The sequence below is a fragment of the Sarcophilus harrisii genome, chromosome 5 (genome assembly GCF_902635505.1).
Source record: "Sarcophilus harrisii chromosome 5, mSarHar1.11, whole genome shotgun sequence".
Taxonomy (NCBI): Eukaryota; Metazoa; Chordata; class Mammalia; order Dasyuromorphia; family Dasyuridae; genus Sarcophilus; species Sarcophilus harrisii.
The window spans coordinates 276,210,931-276,234,461 of record NC_045430.1 but is presented as its reverse complement, the minus strand read 5'-3'; the positions used below and the strand labels follow the sequence as shown (position 1 = coordinate 276,234,461).

Below are 23,531 nucleotides of genomic sequence, written 5' to 3'. Positions count from 1 at the left end.
CAGGCAGTCCTCGTCCCCACTCAGGAGACGACTCGTCTTCGATATTTTGCCGATTTGCTGTTGGCAAAAGGGCAGCCGTTAATGCTGGTCGGCAGCGCGGGAGTGGGGAAAACCCTTTTTGTGAGCGACACGCTGGCCGAGCTCTCTGAAGACTACATGGTATCCAAAGTCCCTTTCAACTACTATATGACGTCGAGCATCCTGCAGAGTGAGTGCCTTGCCCGTACTATCCACTTAATAAATGCTCATTATCTAATAACTGAGTGCACAGTGGGGACCGTTGATGGTGTCCTTTTTTCAGGGATCCTTGAGAAGCCCCTAGAGAAGAAAGCAGGGCGCACCTATGGCCCGGTGGGAAACAAGAAACTAATTTATTTCATTGACGATATGAACATGCCTGAAGTGGATGTGTACGGCACCGTCCAGCCTCACACCCTGATCCGACAGCACATTGATTACGGGCACTGGTGAGTGTTTCTCCGGGGTTCTCTACCCCAAGCCAGTAATGACCAGCATCAAACTCTTAGGAACCTCTCTGGTCTTGCCAAGAAATTTTTTGTGTTCTCTCATGAAACTACTAAAAATGACCTAAAATCTCTATTGTTTTCAATTGAAAACCTCTCTTGTCTGACGCATCCTGGCCGGATAACCCCAGACGAGTAAGCCATTTAGCCTCCGTGCCCCAGACAACGCTCTGATGTTAAGTTATAGAGGAGTGAGTTTTCTGTCTATATCATTGAAAGGAGTGCTTCATATACTCTGGACTCGCCCCTCGTCCCTCACCCCACAAGGAAGCATCTTCCCTAGAAAAGTATCTGCTTGGTATAATGGACAGAATGTGAGACTTAGAGATGGGAAAGTCTTGGAGAAAATCTAGCTTCAAACATTTCCTGTGTGACCTGGAATAAGTTACTTAACATCTCTTTATATCCATTTCCTTCTCTATAAATTAAGATATATATATAATATAATAAAATAAGGAAGATAATAGTATCTTCTTCCCAGAATTATGATGAGAATCAAGTGAGATGGCATTTGTAAAATGCTCTGTGAACCGTTTTATTTATTATTATATAATTTATTCTTACTATTATTATCATTTAACAGTAGCAGCACCTTTAAAATAATCTTCATAAGGGAGTATAAATCCACAAGCCAGAAGAGAACTCAGCAGTGAGCCTCTGCTTCCTGGCGGCTTTAAGCTGAAATCCTACTAAGCCTTTTTTTAAAAAGATATTTGCTCCCTTCGGGGGCCATAAGCGTCTGCCCCTGCTGGGTACGATAGGATAGCACTGAGGTGATGCTCTGGGAGGGGCGCTGCCATTTCTGTCACTATCCTCTAGAGCTCGGGGTTGGGGAGCCAACCTTCCAGTCCTCCTCCCCCTCAGCAGATGCTGAGACATTTCTCACTGTCACCGTCCTTAGCCAGCTGACTTGAGCCGGCTCTATGGGGACCCTGGGCAGGGGGTGTGGAGGTGGAGGAAGGTCCATCCCAGAACACTGGACCCTGCTTGTGGGGCCGCAGCCCATGAGCTCGGCCTTCCCACCTGTTGGACACGAGGTTCTCTTCCTGCCCCACAGGTATGACAGGCAGAAGTTGGCAATTAAGGACATCCACAACTGCCAGTACGTGGCCTGCATGAACCCCCTGGTCGGAAGCTTCACCATCAATCCTCGGCTCCAGGTACGGCCGGAGACTCCTGTCCTTCTTCTCCGAAACAAGATATTCCAATGGGAAGCTTTTCCCTCCTGGGCATCTGAGGGCTGACGGCTTCTGGTATCTCAGAACCAATTTGCTTCTGGCCTTCCGGGCTTTGGGGGTGACTTGTTGCCTTTTTGCCAGTGACACATGCTCTGAAAGCCTCAGATCCTCTCAATTGTGCCTCAAGGAAGTCTCCTAGCCTCTCCAAGCGTCAGTTTTCTCCTTTGTAAAATGGGTATAATCTCTGTCTGTCTGTCTCTCTCTCCCTTTTTCTTTATATATATATATATATATATATATATATATATATATAAAGACCTCCCAAGTGAGGGATCTTCCTTTACCAGTGCAGATTTCCACAACCCAAGGCAACATTTAACCCCAGAGAACTGATTAAGACATCGTGAGTTCTGGAGGCCACATTGCCAGTGTGTCTTAATAGGCGAGACTTGAACTCGGGTCCCTACCAGTGTGGCGAGTCAGCTCCATCACACTATCATTATGTTCTCCACTGTCATCATCGCTGATTGTGGGTGTGATGGTTGCAGAACCCAAGCAGCCTCACTTTAAGTTGGGCCCCAGCCTCCCCCTGCCCTGTTTGTCTGGGAACAGGTACTGGTGACCTCCAAATATTGGAGGTTAGAGATCATGGCTAGTTTCCATGTTGGCCACTGAATTGTCATGAAAACCTGGAAAGCAGTTTCTTCCTTAGTTTACTTTCCCGTAAAATGGTATTCACCCTTCCACATTCCCTCTTCTCCTTTGCAGAGACACTTTTCCGTGTTTGCTTACCACTTTCCGTCTCTGGACTCGCTGGCCTCCATCTACGGCCAGATGCTCAGCCTGCACTTCCAGCATCACGCCCTCGGTGCCCCCTTCCTCCTCCGCGGCGGCCCAGCATTGGTCCAGGCAGCCATTGGTCTCCATCACATGATGACTCTTCACTTCCTCCCGACTGCTGTGAAATTCCACTACACCTTCAATCTGAGAGACCTCTCCAACGTCTTCCAGGTACCGGAAAGTGAACGAGGGCCGCGAGCATGCACCCTTGGCATTGGGACATTTAGCAGACTTTTTTCAGCCCTTACCTTTCTTTTCCAATAATCTTCCACTGTTCCTTCCTGGGGCTGAGATTCTCTCTCAAAGGACTCTCAGCTGGGCTCGCAAAGGCAGCGGGGGATACGAGAGGCAAGTCCCCAGAGCCTTTCACTTTGGCCCCACAGTGCAAAGGTCGTCTTCTCAGAATTCCACGTGTTGAAAAATGACCTTGTTTTTCTCAACAGCAACAAAAGCAACTTTTATAAAGCTCTTACTATGTGCCAGACTCTGCTGAGTGCTTTACAATGATCTCCTTTGATCCTCACAAACCCCCCTGAGAAGGAGGTGCTTTTATCCCCATTTCACAGGGGAGGAAATGGAGGCAGACTAATCCAAACTAGTCAGCGTCCAAGACTGAATCTGCCTCCCCCGGGTACTTCAGTTGCAGAGAAGTAGCCATCTGTATTCAATTCTATGAGCAATATTAAGGGCTGGTCACTGAGGATGGATAGAACATGGGACTTAACAAGACCTGGATACGAATCCCTCCTCAGATACTTTATTAGCTTTGACCAAGGACAAATCACTGAACTTCCCAGCCTCAGTTTCTCTACTTGTAAAATGGTGATAATAGTAAGAACCAGCAGTCATATCCCACTTTAAGGTTGGAAAAATGGTTACAAATAAGATTTTGTCTGATCTTTCTAACAGTCCTGTGAGCCAAATGCTGCTGTTATCCTTATTTTACAAGTGAGGAAACTGAAGTTGGAAGCTGTTCAGGAAGGCTGCGAATTAAGGTCTTCCTGGCCCTGCTCCAGGACTCTACCTTAGTGCTTAACAGAGGCTCGTTATAAGAATAAAACGGGGTCACAGGCACCTCATCTTGCCAGCTTCATAATGCCACATGACTGCCAGTTGTTGTTGCTGCAGCAAAATCTTGAAGGCTCTTCTCTCCAGGAATATGCAAATTACTGGCCAGAGAGTTTGCCTCGAAGACATCAGCAGAGAGAACCCTGGTGCAGATAAGTGATAGCCCCTTGAATTACCATTGCAGCGTGACCCATCCAGAAAGTAGACAGCAAAAATCTTCTTCCGATTTTATAGATCAGGAAACTGAGGCTGCATGTACCCAGTGACTTCCTTAAGGTCCCCCAGCAGAGGTAGTGGGAGAACCAGCACCTTCTGACTTTCAGGGATTTTCCAAAGAGTTCAGTTTCTTTATAGTTGAAAATAAGCACCTATCATTATGGAAGTGAAGTCAACAAGTATGTATTAAATGCCTACTGTGTGACTAAAAAAGAATTTTTACTCAAGTATTTTGGTGTAATGTCCGGGCCGGCTCTCTGGAGGTCCTCCGGACGGGCCTTGGTCTCAGCAGGATAGTCACCACTAGCATGGTCAGGAGTAGTCATTATTGTCTCCTTCACAGTCTGTTCACTCTGACTGACTCACTTGTCCCCAGTTCTCTCAGCCCTGAAATACCCTATTACAATTACATCATTACATCATACTGAATATGTATGAACTAGAGAACCATGACATCACCGTGCTAAGTACTAAGGATATATAGGAACTAGAGAACCATCATCTCCTCAATCACTCCGAGTTCACACATTGTTGTGAGTATCCTTGCTTCAAGTAGACTTCTCCAGAGTTCTGACTCTCTACAATTTGGTTTGATGGCATTTTTTGTTCTTACATGGTTGAAAGATACTTACCGTGTCTAGATTTTAATAAGGAGATGTCAAAAAGAGAAAATTACAGAATCACAGAACTGAAAAAAAAAAATTAGTGCTCATACAGAGTGAAGACATAAGCATTTAAGTTTTATTAAAATTTAAAACATCATTTGGAAGATTAAATTTGCCAAATATTGGAGGTGAGAGATTATGGTTAGTTTCTATGTTGGCCACTGAATTATCATGAAAACCTGGGAAGTAACTACTGCCTTAGTTTACTTTCCCATAAAATGAGTACATTAATATTCATACTTCCACATTCCCAGCAACCATCATTTTTTGAGGGAGTGTGGATTTTTTTCTGTTAGCACTAGGTTTTGATTTCTCAGTGCAATCAAACATCAAACATTTATTAAGCACCTACTGCATACCAGACACAATGCTAGTTCTATAGATATAATTAAAAAGAATGAAACAACTGTCCCTTTCAAGGAACCTAATATCTTAACAAGAGAAACACAAGTAAAAGCATAAGTACATAATGAATGAATATATAGGGAATAAATACAAAGCAGTTGAGGAAAAAAAGAAGGGTACTAAACTTTGCATGGGTCAGGGGAACAGATTTTATGTAGAGGCTGTAAAATTCATCACTCTGTGGGTTAGAAAATGGGACGATCCAGAGTAGAACCTTGGCAGACGGGTTTGCGGATTTTGGCTACTAAAAGGAATTGATTAGAACAGAAATGTCAAAACCAAGGCTGTCTTACTGCTTGGCTCCCAGCCAAGCCCCCAAGTATGATCCAACCAGATTAAACTGAAGGAATAAAAATAGGCAATAAGGAAACAAAGTAATCATTCTTTGCAGATTATATGATGGTATACTTAGAGAACCCTAGGGAGTCAACTAAAAACTATTTGAATCAATGAACAATTTTAGCAAAATTGCAGGCTATAAAATATACCCACATAAATCATCAGCATTTCTATATACTACCAACAAAACCCAGCAGCAAGAGATAGAGAAATTCTATTAAAATAACTGCAGATGATATAAAATACTTAGAACTCTATCTGCCAAAACAAATCCAAATTAAATGAATGCAGTTACAAAATAGTTTTCACACAAAGACAAATCTAAACAATTGGAGAAATGTTAATTGTTCACGGATACCACGTTTAACATATTGGACTACTTGCCATCTAGGGGAGGAGGGGGAATTGAAACAAGGTTTTGCAAGAATTGGTGTTGAAGTATTATCCATGCATATGTTTTGAAAAATAAAAAGTTTCAATAAAAAATTATTGTTCATGGATAGGCTGAGACAATATAATAAAAATGATAAGTTAATTTACTTTTCCACTCACATACTAATCAATGCAAAAGAATATTTTATAGAGCTAGGAAAAAAGAATAAAAAAATTTATCAGGAAAAACAAAAGGTCAAAAATATCAAGGGAAACAACAATAAAAAGAGAGGTAAGTTAGTAGTACCAGATCTTAAATTGCATTACAAAGTAGTAGTCATCAAACCAAACGGTACTGAAGAGGAAGAAGTAGAGTGGTGGATCAGTAGAATCAGATTAGATACACAATATATGGTAGTAAATGACCATAGTAATATGGTGTTTGATAAACTCAGAGATCCAAGCTTTGGAGATTAAAAACTCACTGTATGACCAAAAGTGCTAAAAAAACTGACCAGGTAATTTGGCAGAACTAGATATAGACCAACATCTCATACTTGATACAAGATAAGGTCAAAATAGATAAATGACTTAAACATAAAGAGTGATGTCTTTTTTTAAAGGGAATAGGGAGCGCAGAATAGTCTACCTTTCAGATCTATGGCTAAGGGAAGAATTTATGAACAAACAAAACATAGAATTACAGGAGATGAAATTGATAATTCTGGTTACGTGAAATTTAAAATCTTTTGCACAAATAAAACTATTAAAGCTAAAATTAGAAGGAAAATGAAATGGGTTGGGGAGAGGGAAGAGAGATTATAAGCTTCTCTGAGAAAGGTCTCATTTCTCTGTAGAAAAATGAGCCAAATTTATAAAAATAAAAAATAATAAAAATGCGAAAATATAAAAATCCCTTGATAAATAAGTGGTCAAAGGATATAAACAGGTAGATTCCAGAAGAAATCAAAGATATCAACAGTCACATGAAAAAATGCTCTAAATCACTACTAATCAGAAAAAAATGCACATTAAAGCAATCATGAGATGCCATTTTACACCTATCAGATTGATTAACAAGACAGAAAAGAAAAGTTACAAATGCTGTGAGGATGTGGAAAAATTAAGAAAGTAAAAATGCAATGTTGGTAGAGTTGTGAACTAATCCAACCATGGGGGGGGGGGGGAATGGGATTTTGAAACTATACCCAAAAGGCTACAAAACTGTGCATAGTCTTTGACTCAATTACCACTCCTAGGTCTCTATCCCAAAGAGATCAAAGAAAAGGACAAAGAATCTGTATCCAAAAATATTGTAGCAGCTCTTTTCACGGTGGCAAAGAACTGGACTTTAAGGAGATGCTCATCATCAGTTGGGGAACATCACAAGTTGTGGAACATGATTGTGACAAAATACTATTGTGCCGGGAGAAATGATGAGCAGGCTGATTTCAGAAGGATCTGTGAAGTCTTTTATGAACTGAAGCAAAGTGGAGTGAACAGAACCAGAGGGATGTGGTGCACAGTAACAGCAATATTGTAATGATGAGTAACCATGAGAGATTTAGTCAGTCAGATCCAGACAGTGATTCAAGACTGTTCCAAAAGACACATGATGCAAGATGTTCTCTACTTCCAAAGAGAGAACTAATGAATTCTGAATGCAGATTAAAATACTTTTTAAACTTTATTTAAAGGAAGGAGCCAAGGAGTAGAGAGAGAATTGGGAACTAATTTTTCTGTGTTGAAAAAATTTACATGTAATTGAGAAATGTTTAATGAGTATATATGTGTACATGGAGATATTATATATGAATGGATCTTTAAAGTATGTAAAATTCAATATATTTCATTTCTTTCCATTTAATTTTCCTTTAAACTTTCCAAACAAAATAAAATACTGATGGCCTTATTGTTTCACCTCTCTTATTCTTGTAGGGAATATTATTTGCTACTCCGGAGTGCTTAATGGGGCCCCTGGATCTCATTCGCCTTTGGCTTCATGAATCATCCCGAGTTTACGGAGATAAGCTAATAGACAAAAAAGACTGTGACTTGTTTCAGAGGAAACTGCTGGAGACTGCTCGCCGCCATTTTGAGGTAACTGTACCGCTCGTTCCCTTTCCCAGCAGTGTCGGCGTGGCAGAGCTGGCAGAGAGCTGTCCCGCCGAGGCTGGCTTGGCAGGGGTCTGCAGCACTTTGCTCTGGTTGTCCCCCATATCCGGTGCGATTGCTGCTCTCCCCTCTCCAGCAGGGCACGGAAGAGTCCATTTTGCTCCACCAACCCCTCATCTATTGCCACTTCGCCAATGGCGTGGGAGAGCCCCGTTACCTGCCGGTGAAGAACTGGGAGTCGCTGAAGGCTGTGCTGACTGAGACTCTGGACACCTACAATGAGCTGAATGCCGCCATGCCCCTGGTCTTTTTTGAAGACGCCATGCAGCATGTGTAAGTGGATGGATGCAAGTGGTACCTTCCGCTGCAATGGGAAGGACGTAAGGCAGAATGGCCCATGTCGTGGGGCATGACTGGAACAGTCCCGGGATGTTTGGCCTCCAGCAGAGGAAGCACAGGGGACACCTGAGCTCTCTTAAAGGATTTGAAGAGGGTGGAGATCTTGTTCTGTTTAAATATAAAGGGGAAAATCAGGAGCAATGGATGACCTGAAGGCACGAATGTCTACATGACATCAGGAAAAATTCCCTGGTAATTGGGGCTGCTTGACCAATAGGGTTGCAGCTCTCCCAAGGTGAACTGGGCTGCCTCGGGAAGTAATGACGTCCCCATCAGAGAGTTCTCCTTACAGAGGTTGAGTGCCAGTTGCCAGGGATGTGGGCAATCGTGTGACCCTGGGCAAGTCACTTAACCCCAGTTGCCTCAGCAAAAAAAAAGAAAAAAGAATGTGTTTGGCCAAGATAGTCCCTTCTAGCTATGAGGTCCTGTGATTCAATGATTCTCTTTATTTTTCCAAGAGATGACATTTGGGGAAGAATTAGTCACATCGACTCCCTTGGACCATCACATTTCAAGCAGTTATTGATATAAAACACAAAAATGTTTTCCTAATTAGCCATCTCCAAGATTCCCTTACTTAGCTAGGGGCCTGTAATTAGGGACAGAAATTAGCTTCATTTATTTTGTTTGTTTTCAAATGGGTTTTTTGGTAAATTAATCAATTAATTGAATCAATATATTTTTTTCACTTAGTGGTATTTTTTCCAATGACATGTGAAGATAGTTTTCAGCATTTGCTTTTATAAGATTTTGATTTCCATCGTTTCTTCTCCCCTCCCCTCCCTAAGACAGTGAGCAGTATAATATAGATTATCCATGTACAAATCATATTCAACAGAATCAGCATAATTTCTAGCAAAGTTTTAGCTTTGAATTCTTGACAAATGAGCCAGGATCTGTTTATCTGAACCTTTTACAGGCAGCTAGTGGACAAAGGGCACAGTTTTAGAATTAGCAGGAGCTACGTTCAAATCCTACCTCATACATTTACTAATTGACGATACCTGTCTTAACCTCATCTATAAAATGGGGACAGTAATAACATCGACTTTATTGGGTCATTACGATCAAATAAAGTAGCATATGTGAAGTACTCTGTAAGCCTTAAAGCATCATGTAAATGCTAGTAGTGTCATTGTGGGTACCATGACACAGTGGAGTGGACGGAGCTGGATTTGTAGTTGGTTCCATTCTGAGACTTTCAAACCGTTGGATCATGGACCAGTCGCTTCACTCTCTGAGCCCCCAACAGCCCTCTGAGACGGAAACAGGTTGCCACCAGTGTCAGTGGAGGAAGTTCCCATCCCCGGGATTCCTATAGAAGCTAAGTCATATGTTTACAGGTTGAACCTCGACCCTGTATGGGATAATCATTACTTCAAGAATGCCCGATCTCTATGTGGATACTCCCCCCACTCACACCAAGTGAAACTTCCCTGTGGCTAAATCGTTGGCTGCTCTTTGAGATTTGCTGGGGCTGAAGAATTCCCCCCACTCAGTTCATCCCCATAACAAGCACCTCCAGGCTCCACTCAGCTGGTCCTCAGATAATAAAGGCAATCAGGGGCCCTTCCAGGAGCCCTTCCAGTGGGGTAGTATCCTCTGGGGTGTATATAACCTTCAGGAACTCGGGCTTCTCTCCAAACCATGATGAAAAATTAAATGGACTTTCATTAATGGTCAATTAACAAAAAATAAAAATAAAAAAAGATAAGCATTTCCTGGAATCAGGGCGCTAATTGTTCTCTCAACCAGAAGCTCTGCCCTTAGTCTGTGAGGCTGATGTTTATTCTGAGACTCGGCAAACACAATTCGGCCCTTGTGGCCCGCAGTGGGCTGGCTGTTGACTGTGGTCTTTATGACCGTCATCATACTCTTCCTTTCCCTATTTTAGTTCCATATGTGGTAACACTCTGGGTTCAAATTTAGACTCTACCACTAGAGTCTATATATATATATGATGTTATGATCCTCATTTTACAGTTGAGGAAATTGAGGCAGACAGAGGGTGCACAAGGTCATACAGGATTTGAACTCAGCTCTTCCTGTCTCCATCTCGAGGAATTTATGTACTCTGGTAACCCTAGCTGCTTGATAAAGTTTCTTATAAGCTTTTAAGGTCCAATTTAAGCTCAGAAATCCCAACTTACTTTTACTGTAGCTACTTAAGTCATTCCATCTTTCTGAAGCTAAAATTTAAAATAGCAAAAAGGAAATATTTAGCCATTTAAATCCTACTTGGTACGTTCCCTGGGTGGCTTCTTAGCATCCCCAGCCATTAGTACGGTGCCGGGCACATAGGGGACACTTAACACATATCTTGTCTTGATTGGCTCTGAGTGTTGAGGCCTTCTGTCCATACCCAGGTGCCGAATCAGCAGGATCTTGCACACGTCTCAGGGCTACTCTCTTCTGATCGGCGTGGGAGGCAGCGGCAAACAGAGCTTGTCTCGGCTCGCAGCGTACATCAGCTCCTTCGAGGTGTTCCAGATCACCCTGAGGAAAGACTACGGGCTCCAGGACCTCAAGGTGAGAGCGGCGCCTTCTGCCTCCTCTGCCGCAAGAGCCGAGATGATGGAGCTCCAAGGCATGCTCGCTCCTCTCCACGCTGAGTGTTAGAGCAGAGTTGGGGAGATTTGGGTTCTGCCCCAAATAGCGATTGTAGTCAACTGGCTTAGCTTCTCAGCCTTGGTTTCCTCATCTCTAAAATGGGGATAATAATGTCTTATAGTCTCAAACGCACCAGATAGTTGCCAGGCTCAAATGAGATTACAAATATAAAGCCCTTTGATAACCTTAAAGTGGCATGCAATTGTTCATCATTGTTTAGGCTTTGCTTATTGTTCCTCGCTGCTATTATCTGTGGATGGAGTGTCAAGGAAACTTGGATTCAATTCCCATCCGTGATATGAACTAGCTGTGATGTTGGACCAGTCACTTCACCTCTTAGTGTTCTAGGCAATGCTTTAAGACTCTATGGAACAGGGACAGCAGGTGACAGCGTGGATAGAGCACTGGCCCTGGAGTCAAGGGGTCTGAGTTCAAATTCAGCCTTAGACACTTGGCACTAATAGCTGTGTGGCCCTGAGCAAGTCACTTAACTCCAATGGTTCAGAGAAAGTGCAGACTTTCCTTATTGCTACTGGAAATGTCCATATCTGAAAATCATCTGTACCAGTGTATTCACAAGTCCAGGCCTTACCCATCAATATCATTGTTCTCATTAATATTATTGTCCTTATTTTTGTTGTTACTGTTATCCTCATCCTTGTGGTTATCACCCCATCACTGTCAGCAGCATCATTACTATCATTAGGCTATTGAAGCTATAATTATTATTGTTATACATTATATGTTATATTACAATTAATATCATAAATATTAGGCTACAAAAGTGCTTATAGTTGTCATTTGGCTGCTTTTTCTGTTATCTTTCAACCAAGGTCAACCTTTGCCCCACTTGTTCAACTTGAATTTTTTTCTATGCATTTGATTCCATGAAAACCCTTTATTATTTTAATATTTTTAAATGTGACCTAGTAGAGAGAGAGCTGATATAAGCAAATCTTTTCTAAAAATCACACTACTTTCCATTTGTATTTCCTTTGAAGCAGAGATTATTCTATATTTCAATTACTTTTGGGGGGATATAAACACATAGAGTGGGGATACAAACGAGCTTCAGAAATCGAGTTGTTTGACCATGATTGCACAGCTATTTAGGGGCTGACTCAAACATAGTCTTCCCAACTCTGATCTAATATTCAACGTTGAAAGGAGGGAGCATTTTGCAAGACGTCTTAGAAGACCTGGCACTGAGCCTGATCAGCACCGAGGACAGCGTTCCTCTCGGGATTTCCTTGTTCCGGGGTCTCTGTCCATTTTTGCACAAGGGATTAACCAATAGGTCCTGTCCCCATCCATCATCACTGCATTATATCATAAATAGTTAAGTGTTTGAGCTGGAGATCTTTTTTCCTTTCCAGTGGGTCACTAAGAGATGAGGAACCCTTCCCGATACCCTTCCCCCATCCCACCCCAAGACTTGATAGAGAAGTTCTCAGTGACTCTACTTGAGATTCAGAGAGCTTGTGACTTGCCCAGAGTTAGAAGGAGAACCTGGTTGTCCCTCCCTCCATGACCAACACCCTGGCCACTGCATGTGATGCTGCTTCGACTTAAGAGAAGCATGTGTATGTAGAAAGGTAGCTCAAGATAATAATAATAATAATAATTGTTATTATTATTATCAGTTAGAATTTCTATAATGTTTTAAGATTGGCAAAACGCTCTACATAGACCATCTCATTTAATTCTCACAACTTCCCTGCAGAGCAGGTACTGTTGTTATCTCTGGTTTATACGTGGGGCAAACTAAGGCAGACAGAAGTTGGGTAGCAGGCTCAGGATCACAGCTAGTAAATATCTGAGGCAAGATTTGAATTCATGTTCAGTATGGTAGCTACTACATACATCACTGCTTTCTCTTTAATGGAAAATTAAATGGAAATTTGGAATTTGGAAAATGGAAAAATGGAAAGAGAAAAATAACAAAAACAATAATGAAGCTTTAGAGTTTGCACAATGCTTTATGAACATTCTCTCATTTGATCCTCTTAACTACCCTGTGAGGAAAGCGTTATTGTTTTTGTTGTTGTGTGTTGTAGCTTACGGATAAGGATCCCAAGATCCTGAGAGGTTAGCGACTTGCCCAGAGGGTCATTCCCATGGCCGTGCTGGCTTCCCTCATTTCCAATGCCAGCCTCACTTTTTAACCACTGTGACTGATGGCCCCCTTCCCTTCTAGGTAGATCTGGCCAACTTGTACATCAAGACGGGAGCCAAGAACATGCCCGTTGTGTTTCTGCTGACAGATGCCCAGGTTCTGGATGAACGCTTCCTCGTGCTGATTAATGACTTGTTGGCATCAGGTGATTAAACCAGCGCGTCCCCAGAAAGATCTTCCCTGATGACAAATGATCTGTGGTGCTGTGAACTTTAAGGAGAGATCATTTGTCTTTGCTGTGCTCCCCGGGGGCGGTCCTTGGGGAGAACCCTACAGATTCAGCCAACCTGGGGTGTATTGATTTTTCAAAGGGCTTAAAGATGCCGAGCCTCGGGGAGAACCTCAGTGAGGTCAGTAGCGTTCCAGATGGGCGAGTCGGACGTCAGCTGCAGGGCTGTCTCCCCCTGAAGTTTTTACACATCCTGTAAAGTAAAAGGGCATTTTAAGTTCCCAAGCATCCACCTCCATACTCAGAGAATCTAGGTCATGGAACAGGAGATTGAGTTCATGGTGCAGTGGGAAGATTGGGGTTGGAACCATCCTGTCTCTGTTTCTTGCCACTGGTATAGTTTTGAGAAAGTCACTTCCCCTTTTCTGAGTCTCCTCATTTAAAAACTGGGTATTGGGTAGGCTTCTGAGGTCTTTTCCATCTCTAACTTAGAGTCCTGTAAACCCTTTGGCCCACTCATGTTCATCTGTGGTTAAACTTGGGATGGCCTCTTGCTGATTTTTTATTCTCTTGGGGCCAGGAGAAATCCCAGATCTCTTCAGCGACGAGGATGTGGACAAGATAATTTCTGGAATTCATCAGGAGGTCCGAGGCCTGGGCATCTTGGACACGAGAGAAAATTGTTGGAAGTTCTTTCTGGCCAGAGTGCGGCGGCAGCTCAAAGTAAGGATTCACTGCTCTCCAAGTTAAGATGCCATTGTGGGGGCCGGAGGAGGGATGGGGAGGGAGATCTTGTTTCGGAATTGGGAATGTGGGCTTAGAGTTCAGCTGTTCATGATGAAAGAGGCCTTGAGTTTCCCAGGGGAGGGTCTGCGACGGGTCACTCTTCCCCTCCGTGTGTTCTGAGACATCAGATTACCTTGGTAGGCTCATAAGCCTGAGGTCAGAGTACGTTGTCAGCCTGGGGGGCTCCTTCAGGATGAGAACATGTGCTGAAGCATAAACTATTTGAGGAAGAGGACAGAGCTTGCATTTGGCATGAATGTTTTAGGGAGACCTGTAAGGGACTAGACTGCAGCCATCCTACTTTGAAACCAAAATGGAGGCACCAGAAGAATTCACTAGTGAGAGGATAGAGGGCTTGTCCGGGGTGAGGGGTCCTCCAGGGAAAGAGGCCCACATGTCAGGGGATCAAAGTCGGCCAACCTGGGCCTCTCCCCAAGGACTTAGAGTGAACTCACCCTGTTGTTCCGGACTCCTTCAGATGAGCCACTGAATTTCCAATTTGAAGAGATGTTGTTGGCTCGCCAGCTCCATGTCTATCCCAAAGGCGGATGCACTACAATATTTCTGATCACGGTCCTTCAGTCTTATTTAAAAACTTCTGAAAATGGAAACCCATCAGCTCCCCAGACAGACAATCCATTTTAAGAGAGCCCTAATTATTAGGAAAATTTCCTCTCAGCATTCTGCCTCAGTTTACTTCTTTGCAACTTTCACACTGAACAAGTCTATTCCCTCTTTCATGCTTCGGGTGCTAAAAGACCGCTCCCAGATGCACCTGAGTCTATTCTAGACCTACCACCCAAACTCCTTCAGCCAGTCCTTACGTGATGTAGACTCAATGCCCTTGGCCATCCTTGTTTCTCTTCTCTGGATACCCTTTAATTTATCACTGTCATCCATAAACTGTGCCCATAAAGATTTCACTATCCCTAGGGACATGGAGAGAGATGAGCTAAATGGTGGAAGAGTTGGGTGGCTTTGGGCAGAATTCAGAACCATGGCTAGGGGCTGGAGGCAAACTTGGACATTTCCCAACACTTGGAGCTGTGCCGCTGGGGCAATGGACTGGAATATCTTGGGGAGGGGGTACTTTTTCCATTCTACCTTTGTTTATAGAAGCAACTGACCCACCATGTACCCGAGATAATCACAGATTTTCCTTCTTTCTCCATTGCTATTACTACCTAACTGTAGTTAGTAGGGAGGGGTTCCTCTCCCTTGAGACATCCAACAAAAAGTTAGATGACCACTTGCCAGACATGCCATAGTGGAGAGGGATTTTTGGGTCTGAACTGGACTCAGTGGCTGCCTAGGTTCCTTCCAGTTTGGGATTCTAGGATTCAGGCTATGTGAGCAGGCTCCCAAAGCAGTTGTAAACAGCTTCATTGTAGTTGGGAGGGAGGTCCCTAGGCGAGAACTCCAGACACCTGTCTTGGCCCTTGTGTCATTTAACATTTCTGTCGGTGAGCTAAAAGGAGGGGACGGAATGCCGGCCAGATTTTCCAGATGACATGAGCTTGGGAAAAGTGGATTGGGTTTCTGAGTCAGGATCCACCAAGATGGAGACGCTTCAGAACAGGGCTTGGCAAGCTACGGTCCCCAGGCCAAATCTGGCCAGCCACCTGCTCTCGGACAGCCCCCAAGATAAGAATGGTTTTTACATTTCTCAAAGCGATCAGATTATTTAACAGATGAAACAGTTCTTTGAGCCATTTGTGAATTCTTTTTTTGTTGTTGTTTTGTTTTCTTAGAGGGTGGGAGGGAATACATGGGACAGAAACAGGTCATGAAGTGGCCCTTACTTGAGAGCACTTTGGCTCTGCTTCTGCTTGGTTCTCTCCAACTAGGGGTCTGCTCTGATTATTGGTCTCAGCCCCAGATGTCTGAATGGCAATAGAGGGGACCACCCTGTGCAATGGATGTGACCATATTCAGGGTTGAGTGATGAGTCTGGGGGGTTACTGTGCTTCCAGTCAGGCCATCACTTTGTTTCCTCCAGTCCATTGCAGGAGCTGTATTGATGGGTCCCTCCCACCTACTGAGATAAAACCGTGCAGAAAGTGCAGCCAGGAGTGTCCTGTCAGAGCTCCAAGTGCCGTCCTGCCAACGGCCTTTGTACATTGGGTTCCCCTGACTTTCCTACAGAATCTGAGAGTAATAGTTAGAATGTGAAGAAGCCCAAAGACAGGTCTTTGTCTTCAGCCTGGAGGCAGGCTCTCTCACTTAGCTGGGAACAGACCTGCATCCCTCCCTTGTGTCCAAGCGTGGCTCGTGGTCATAGCTTAGAAGCTGGGAGGGATCTTGGGGGTCAGCTCCCTCATATTTACAGATGAGGAAACTGAGACTCAGAAAAGTGAAATGACATGGTATTTCCAGCAACAAAGTGCCCAGAGGCAGCATTTAAACCCAGGTCCTTTGTCTTCAGAGTTGGGGCTTTTTTCTATTCTCCCACTATTTGTGGTACCCCTGATACACGAGATAATTACAAATTTTCCTTCTTTCCCCCTTGCTACTACTTGGTATAAACCCTACCTAACTCCCCCTCTGCTCCCTTGCCTTCCAACCCATTGTTTCCTGGCACCTTTCGTCCTTTACCTGTTCCAAGATTCTCACTTTAAGGGTCAGTCCCAGGGAAGCTCTTCAGGGTAAGGGCTGATTGTGGGAGGATGGAATTAGTATAAGGCTAATTCTCTCCCCTCCCTACCACTTTTGCTGTCCCAGCTCCAGGACTGGTCTTATCTGGATGGACTCTTAAGGTTGCTTCTTCCTGTCTGCTCAGCCTACCTCAACTCCCCCCCTCCCTTCTCACTGGGTTCTGGTTCTAACCCAGCTTGGTCCAAAACCAGGAAAGAGGAGTCCAGTTAGCATGTGTCCAAAGATGCCATAAGCCCGGAGCAGCAAAGAGCAGCTTTCTCTGAGAGCAAAGGAGAGAGACAGAGAGGAGGGGGTCTTTCCATGCTCCATTTCCATTCTCACCAAGTAAAAAAACTCATAAAATCCAAGTAAAGGCTGTGTGTGTCTAGTTCAAGAACAGGAGAAAGAAAGGGCAGAATCTGTTCCAGGCTGGGTTAGATTGGAGAGAGATTTGGGTGGAAGAAATGGAGAACAGGGTTGTGGTGATGGAGAGGGGATCTGGCGGTGTAATCTCAATTGAATAAGTCAACAAGCATTTATTAAGAACGGGCTATGTGCTTGACACTGTGCTAAGTCCTGGGGCTACAGAGAGGCAAAAGACCCTCACAGAGCTCACTTTCTGAAAGGGGAAGACAATGCACAGCTGGAAAAGCCCTAGGGAGAAGGTGCCCCCATTGGGGCTTTGTGGGGAAACTGAGAATGAAGGCTGGCTTATCTGGACCCTTCCTCAAGGTGGAAGTCACAGGAGAAATTCACTAGTGGGAGAATGGAGGCTTGGGAGTGGAGAGAAAAAGCAGTTGAGTAAGGAGAGTGAAATGTGGCTGTTCTGGCCCTCAGGCTTATGGAAGCACTGGTGGAAGAGGCTGAGCATAGAATCACGGACTGAAACGGGCCTCTCATAAGTGTACTAGCAGGAGGTCCAACCAGGACCAGGACCGGGAGGTTTTTGCAGGCTAGGTTAGGAATAATCTATAATAAATTTTCAGGGAAATGTGTCATGAATCACTAACAAGTTTGGCTTATGAGAACTTTAGGACTCAAAATCTCCCTTTTTGAAGGCAGATTGCCTTCCTAGAACTGACTAACTGCATCAAGGAATTCTTAGTGTTCCATTTTTTCCCCCCTTTTTGGATGCATTTTGTCAAGTTATTCACAAGTGGACAGCCAAGTGGATGAAAAAATACTATATATTTAGATATAGTTATGAAGTTGGATAGATAACCTATTGTACTTGTCCATTTGTATTTATATAAATACAAAAGATAATTGACAGAATAGCCTGGAAATTAATAGAAAGCAGAGAAGGGCTAGATTGACTTTGGGAAATTATTTTGAACAATCTTTAACTTAAAGTTGAACAAACTTTAACTCATACAAAAACCTGATTTTTAAAAACATCAGTATTTTTCCAATAAAGCTGCATGGCTACAGATCACATACTGTAATGCCATCATTTCCAAAGATCCACGATTGCAAGTCACCCAAAGGGCAGTGGAGAAATGCAGAAAGGCAAACATTGCCACAAAATAATATAAGGAACAACATAAAGGAGGTCGTCAGACAGGTCTGACAGGAAGAAAATGTGGGATTGTCATGGAGAAAGAGTAAGAGAGGATGGATGGGCCCTGTGTCCATCACTACCCATGTCATGTTGAGACCCTGAGACTGACACCCTAGAGGGACCTCCTTTCTACCCGCTCCCCATGAAGGATTCACAGGAGGACGCGGACAGGAGTTGCATAGTATAAAAAGGCAAAATGGTTGGAGGGCGTATGAGATTACAGAAAGGTGAAGCATGTTGAGTTGAGAATCCCTTAAGGAAAACCCTGGAACCATCATGGAGATTTTCTTGGGATATGGAGAAGAGGGCACCTTAGCGCCAATCCTGGCCCCATCAGAGCTCAGTTTGAGGCAACAACGCATTCTCATCGAGCAGACACAGAAAGGAGAAAATGATTAAACCCAGACTAGAGAAGTCTCCCACTCACAGACCTGGCAGCCTCCTTCAAAATGCCCTTTCATGCCCATAAACCCTGGGAGTGAATGCTGGCCCGAGGCAAGGTAAGGTCACATGAATTAGCAGCATCAGGGTATCAGCTTCTGTATTTGTACACTCAAATTGGCTGTGATTTTCAAATAAGGATAAAGTCCTTGGAAATGGAAGTCTAATTTTTCTTCTCTCTGACCTTCTCTTCTATCCCTATAATCCCTGTGAATCCATTACTGCCTAAAAGGGTCAGCAATTTGCCCTTTCCTCTCCTTTCCCCCGCCAGCTACCTTGAGTGGAACCGTAGGTCCCTTTGTATTTAAATTCGCATTTCTGGAAACAATAACAGGAGACATTGATTCCCATAGGAGGAGAGGCACTCCTTTCCCCTTCAAGGAGTCATTTTGATTGCCATCACCCTAGTTCAGGCCCCATCACCTCTTGACTAGACTATGGTAATATCCTCCTAATTGGGCTCCCTGCCTCTGGTCTCTTCCCACTCTAATCCATCCACTGCACAGCTGTCAAACTGTAATGTCACTCAGGAAGCATCTCTAAGAAAAAATAGAGTCCTCTGTTTGACCTTTAAAGTCCTTGCCATCTGTCCACCCCGCTCTTCCCATACTATTTCTCATCCGTTCAAACTATTCTATTCCGTTTTCCCCATACACAACGTTCCTCCTCTTGCACTGGCATCCCCGTGTCTGGAACACCGGCTCTCCTCCTTTCTGGACTTGGGATCCCCGGAACTGTTCAAGGCTCAGCTCACGTGTCTTTTCCTTGTTAAGGGACAGGTTGGACCAGATTGATAAGTCTGAAAGAGTTCCAGCTCTGAGATTCTGGATAAATTTCTGAACCTCGGTTTTCTCATCGGCAAAATTGGGATAAGGACTTGACTTCCCTCTGGATTGCTTGTTGTAGTGATGTTTGGAATGGTAGTGGATGCTGGTAAAATTTGTGAGCAGGAAGAGAGGGATTCGAATCCTGGCTGACACAAATAGGCTGTCAAGTCACTTAACTTGTCAGTGCCCGAGCAAAGCCCAAAATGATCAGCTTTGGTGGAGGACGTTCCTACGCTGGGAGGTGATCAGTGATGTCACAGCATGCGAGGGACTCTGTAACTTGCCTGGCACATGAGTGTCAGCTCTCACCCTCCTCAGTCACAGGCTGAGCCTGCCCTCCCTGACCCATGAAAAACAATTTCTTTCGAAGGCCATGCTCTTTGAGGGGGGCCCATCCGGCAAAGAATCTGAGACTTGGAGCCTTCTTTGCATCTCCTTTAAGCTGGGATCCCTGGCAAGCAGACTGGTTGACAAGGAACAGTGAGCCCACCTGCCGGGTCAGGCGAAATTCTGCAGAGTTCCCACGCCATTAACCATGCTCACGGCTGCTCACCGGTCCCCAGTGGGAACGCAGGGACAGTGAGAAGCTGGCTGCGTGTAAGAAGTGACCCACAAACCCCACGGCACTGCTCCCATTACGGGATGATCTGGATGGTCTGTCATTGGCTCCCATTCAGGGCTGATGGATGGGCACCAACACCACGTGCCCATGTGTTTCTCCTTGCAGAATGACAGTTTCCCTTTGTAATTGCTCTCTCACTGGTCTTCCTTGACACAGCCATCCTCCAGTCTGCCTTGACTTCAATCCTGGCTGACTGTCACAGGGCCCAGGAAGTTTCTTTTTCTTAAGCAGTGGTGGACATTCTGCTTCCTCCAAGATCGCTAACCTGGGCCGCCGGACGCCTTGAGAACCTTAACTTGTGTCACTGCTATTGCAAAGGAGTGAGCGTAGAATTTGGTTCGCCCTTAAAAATCACAAGTTATTTCTTCATAAAGTTACAAAGGAGAAACTTGGCTAGATATTAGATATGTGTGATGGAGGTAGCTCCTTCTGAGCTTTAAGCCCCAGTTTGGAAATTTGTGGTGTATGAGAACAGATGGTGATATATCATTAACTAAGGAAATTACTGACAGTTTTAAGGTGATCACCATTAACTAAGGAAATTAGCCCATGAGAATCGGTCCCCATACAAGGAAACCAAAGGAGCCTAGAAATAACCTCATCAAGCCACCAGTTTGATCTCCTTGCCAAGTTGAGAAATAGCACTCAATGGTAACACTGTTTTAGAACATAAACCTTTTTTAACCTTTATGGAGGAAGATGGAAGATTGAGTAGAGACCAGATTGAGAAGCAATGGAAGACAAACTGGATTTGAAGAAAATCTGGTAAGAAACCAACTAAGATCATACAAAAGGGGTTTAAGGAAGAAATCTGGTATTCTAAATGAAACTCAGACAAACAGGATGCACAATAGAAATTACTTGAAGGGGAAAGATTTTTGGTAATAAACCATTTTTTCCATCAGTGACAATGAACAAATTTGGTCACAAACTTTATAGTCTCCAATGTGCTTCTTAAGGATGTAGAAATGATACAAAAACTTCAAAGATGGGGAAAATCAAATGCACTAAACTAATGGGTTTAGCAACGATATACAGTGATGTCCTATGCTGGACCCAAAACAATTGCAAGGACATTGAAGAATCTGTTTTCACAGTATCAGAAAAAAAGGACGAGACCCAAAACTTGAACCTTTAATGCTACCAGGAAAAAAGTGACCACTGAAAACTGATCAGTCTTCCAATCTTCTCATTTTTACAAAATGTTTCCTCAGAAAAATCTACACACACATCAAGGGCATCCTTGATGAAACCAGGAAAAGAGAATTAACTAGATTTGCAAGTAATGTTCACAAGCAGATTCTGTCTTCAAACCATACAATTGACTGAAAGCTGTAGAGAATATAAGCTCCCAATGGCGTTATTATGTGTTGGCTTTAAAAAAAAAAAAACCACCTTTGATATAATAGAACAAAACACTGTCTCAAAGTTTCTCCTTCAAGAAAGGTTTCCTATTCACATGTCAAAAGTACATGAAAAGAGATAAAACCAGTATCTTTGTCCAGTGATTGTTTACTATTAAATGATAAATAAAAGCGATGAGAAAGAAAATCTCTTCTAACCAATGGTATCTGCCATAGTGATAGAGGATGAATGTCAGACCCAGGGTTCCTTGCAGATGCAAGTGGCCTCGAGGTGTTGGGGCTTATGTTGGGAAGGAGAGGAGAGTCAGTCACCAGGATCAAAGCTGCCGTGGTTCAGTAACATCCAAGTGATGTAAGGAGGTGTAAAGGGCAAGCATCTCCCGGGATGAAAGAGGGGGAGGGGTTTGCAATCTTCCCTGTTAGAGGAATGAGTGAGATTATAGACTGTGGGAGCACTTCTTGCTTCTAGCATCAAAGAATCAACTTTAAATGTGCAAAAATATTTAGAGCAGAAAATATTTGTGGTGACGAGGAACTGGAAAACGAGTAGATTCCCATTAACTGGGAAATGGCTGAAAAAGTTGTGGTACATGAAAGAAATGGAATCTTATTGTTCTATAAGAAATGATGAGCAGGCAGATTTCAGCAAAGCCTGGAGAGACTTAACAGGAACTGATGCTGAGTGAAGTGAGCAGAACCAGAACATTGTACACAAACAGCAGCAACATTATGTGATGATCAACTATGGCTTGGCTCTTCTCAGCAACACATTGATCCAAGACAATTCCAATGGACTTGGGATGGAAAATGTTACCTGAATCCAGAGAGAGAACTATGGAGACTGAATGCAGATTGAAGGATACTCTTTTCACCTTTTTGTAGAGCATTATGCTCAGTTCTGGAAGCTCTGTTTTGGAAAAGACATTAATAATGTAGAGAATATCCAGAGAAAAACAGATAGAATGATGATGGCCTAGAAATTGTGCTGTAGGAAGGGCTGTTGAAAAAACTCTGGCTGTTGACCCTAGAGAAGAGGAAGCTTAGGAGAGACATGGGCAGAGCCTCTGCAAGTCTTTGAAGAGTCTCATATGCAAAAGGTATCATGCTTCTTCTGTTCAGCCCTTGAGGGAAGTCCCAGGGGAGCCAAGCTGAGAAACAGCACTCAGTACATTTTCCTTCACTGATATACAGAATCACTGTGGGCACTTCCAACTCAGAAAATCCTTCCTAAATAATGTCTGAAGGTTCCAAGGATCATGAGAAGGGAAATTAATGAAAAACAATGAAAGGTAAAGATGGAAGACTACTGAAACCATGAGGATGTTTTTTAAAGAAAAGAAAACATCTGTTAATAGAACTACATTCTTTCTTAAAAGCAAATATTCATACGTAAAAAAGAACCCCTAAATACAGTACAGAGACTGTAAAGACTAATTTTGGCTTGATATAAGAAAAACCTTCCTAACAGTTGGAGCTATTAAAAAATAGAACAAAATGCATTAGATTTTTCTCCTCCTCCCTCAATCCCAGAAGTCATTGAGTGAATATTGGGGGCTTGCTTGTTTGGGGGGGGTATAGAAGGAATTTTGCTTTAGACATAGATTGTACCAGATGATCTCTAAACTTTCCACTTGGATTCTAGGACCCAGGTTCAAATCCTGGCTCTGCTACCTATCTTTATGTGTCCTTGAACAAGTCCAAGGCTCAGTTCCCTCAACTCTAAAATGAGGGTACCAGACTAGATGACAGACACCTGAATCTCTACAGGAATCCGTGATCCAGACCCAAAATATCATTCTGACTGCTTATCTGTTCTACAATTTCTCTAAGGTTTCTTAATCTCTCAGAGCCTCAGTGTCTTCATCAATAAAATAAAAGCTAGATGTGCCCTAAAGTCCTCCTTAAATCAGGACAAGTAGCAAGATCATAGAGTGAGAGCTAGAAGGCAATTATAAGACCATCTTGTCCAACTTGCTCATTTTTCATATTTGAAAATGAGGCTTAAAGGTCACTTATCCAAGATCACACATGGGGGATATAACACCCAGGATTTGAATCCATGTCCTCTGACTCCAAATCCAACCCTTTTCCCTCTACCTTATGTGGCTTTTGATCACACAGATATAAATCACCTTCTGTTACATTATCCAGAAAAGTCTGAGTAAAAGGTCTTTGGTTTGAATTACACTGTTGCTTGTTTTGACTCTTCTGGTTAACTTT

The 23,531-nt window shown here is 43.3% G+C and overlaps 1 protein-coding gene across 1 annotated transcript in view; it reads left to right on the top strand.

The window, feature by feature from the left end:
* DNAH11 (dynein axonemal heavy chain 11) overlaps positions 1–23,531 on the top strand; it is a 257,321-nt gene that overhangs the window by 144,126 nt on the left and 89,664 nt on the right. Inside the window, exons 46-54 of the mRNA XM_031940270.1 lie at positions 4–208; positions 302–467; positions 1,582–1,684; positions 2,471–2,713; positions 7,546–7,707; positions 7,862–8,055; positions 10,488–10,650; positions 12,929–13,052; positions 13,657–13,799. Of these exons, the coding sequence (XP_031796130.1) occupies positions 4–208; positions 302–467; positions 1,582–1,684; positions 2,471–2,713; positions 7,546–7,707; positions 7,862–8,055; positions 10,488–10,650; positions 12,929–13,052; positions 13,657–13,799 (1,503 nt within the window). The remainder of the gene's footprint in view (positions 1–3; positions 209–301; positions 468–1,581; positions 1,685–2,470; positions 2,714–7,545; positions 7,708–7,861; positions 8,056–10,487; positions 10,651–12,928; positions 13,053–13,656; positions 13,800–23,531) is intronic.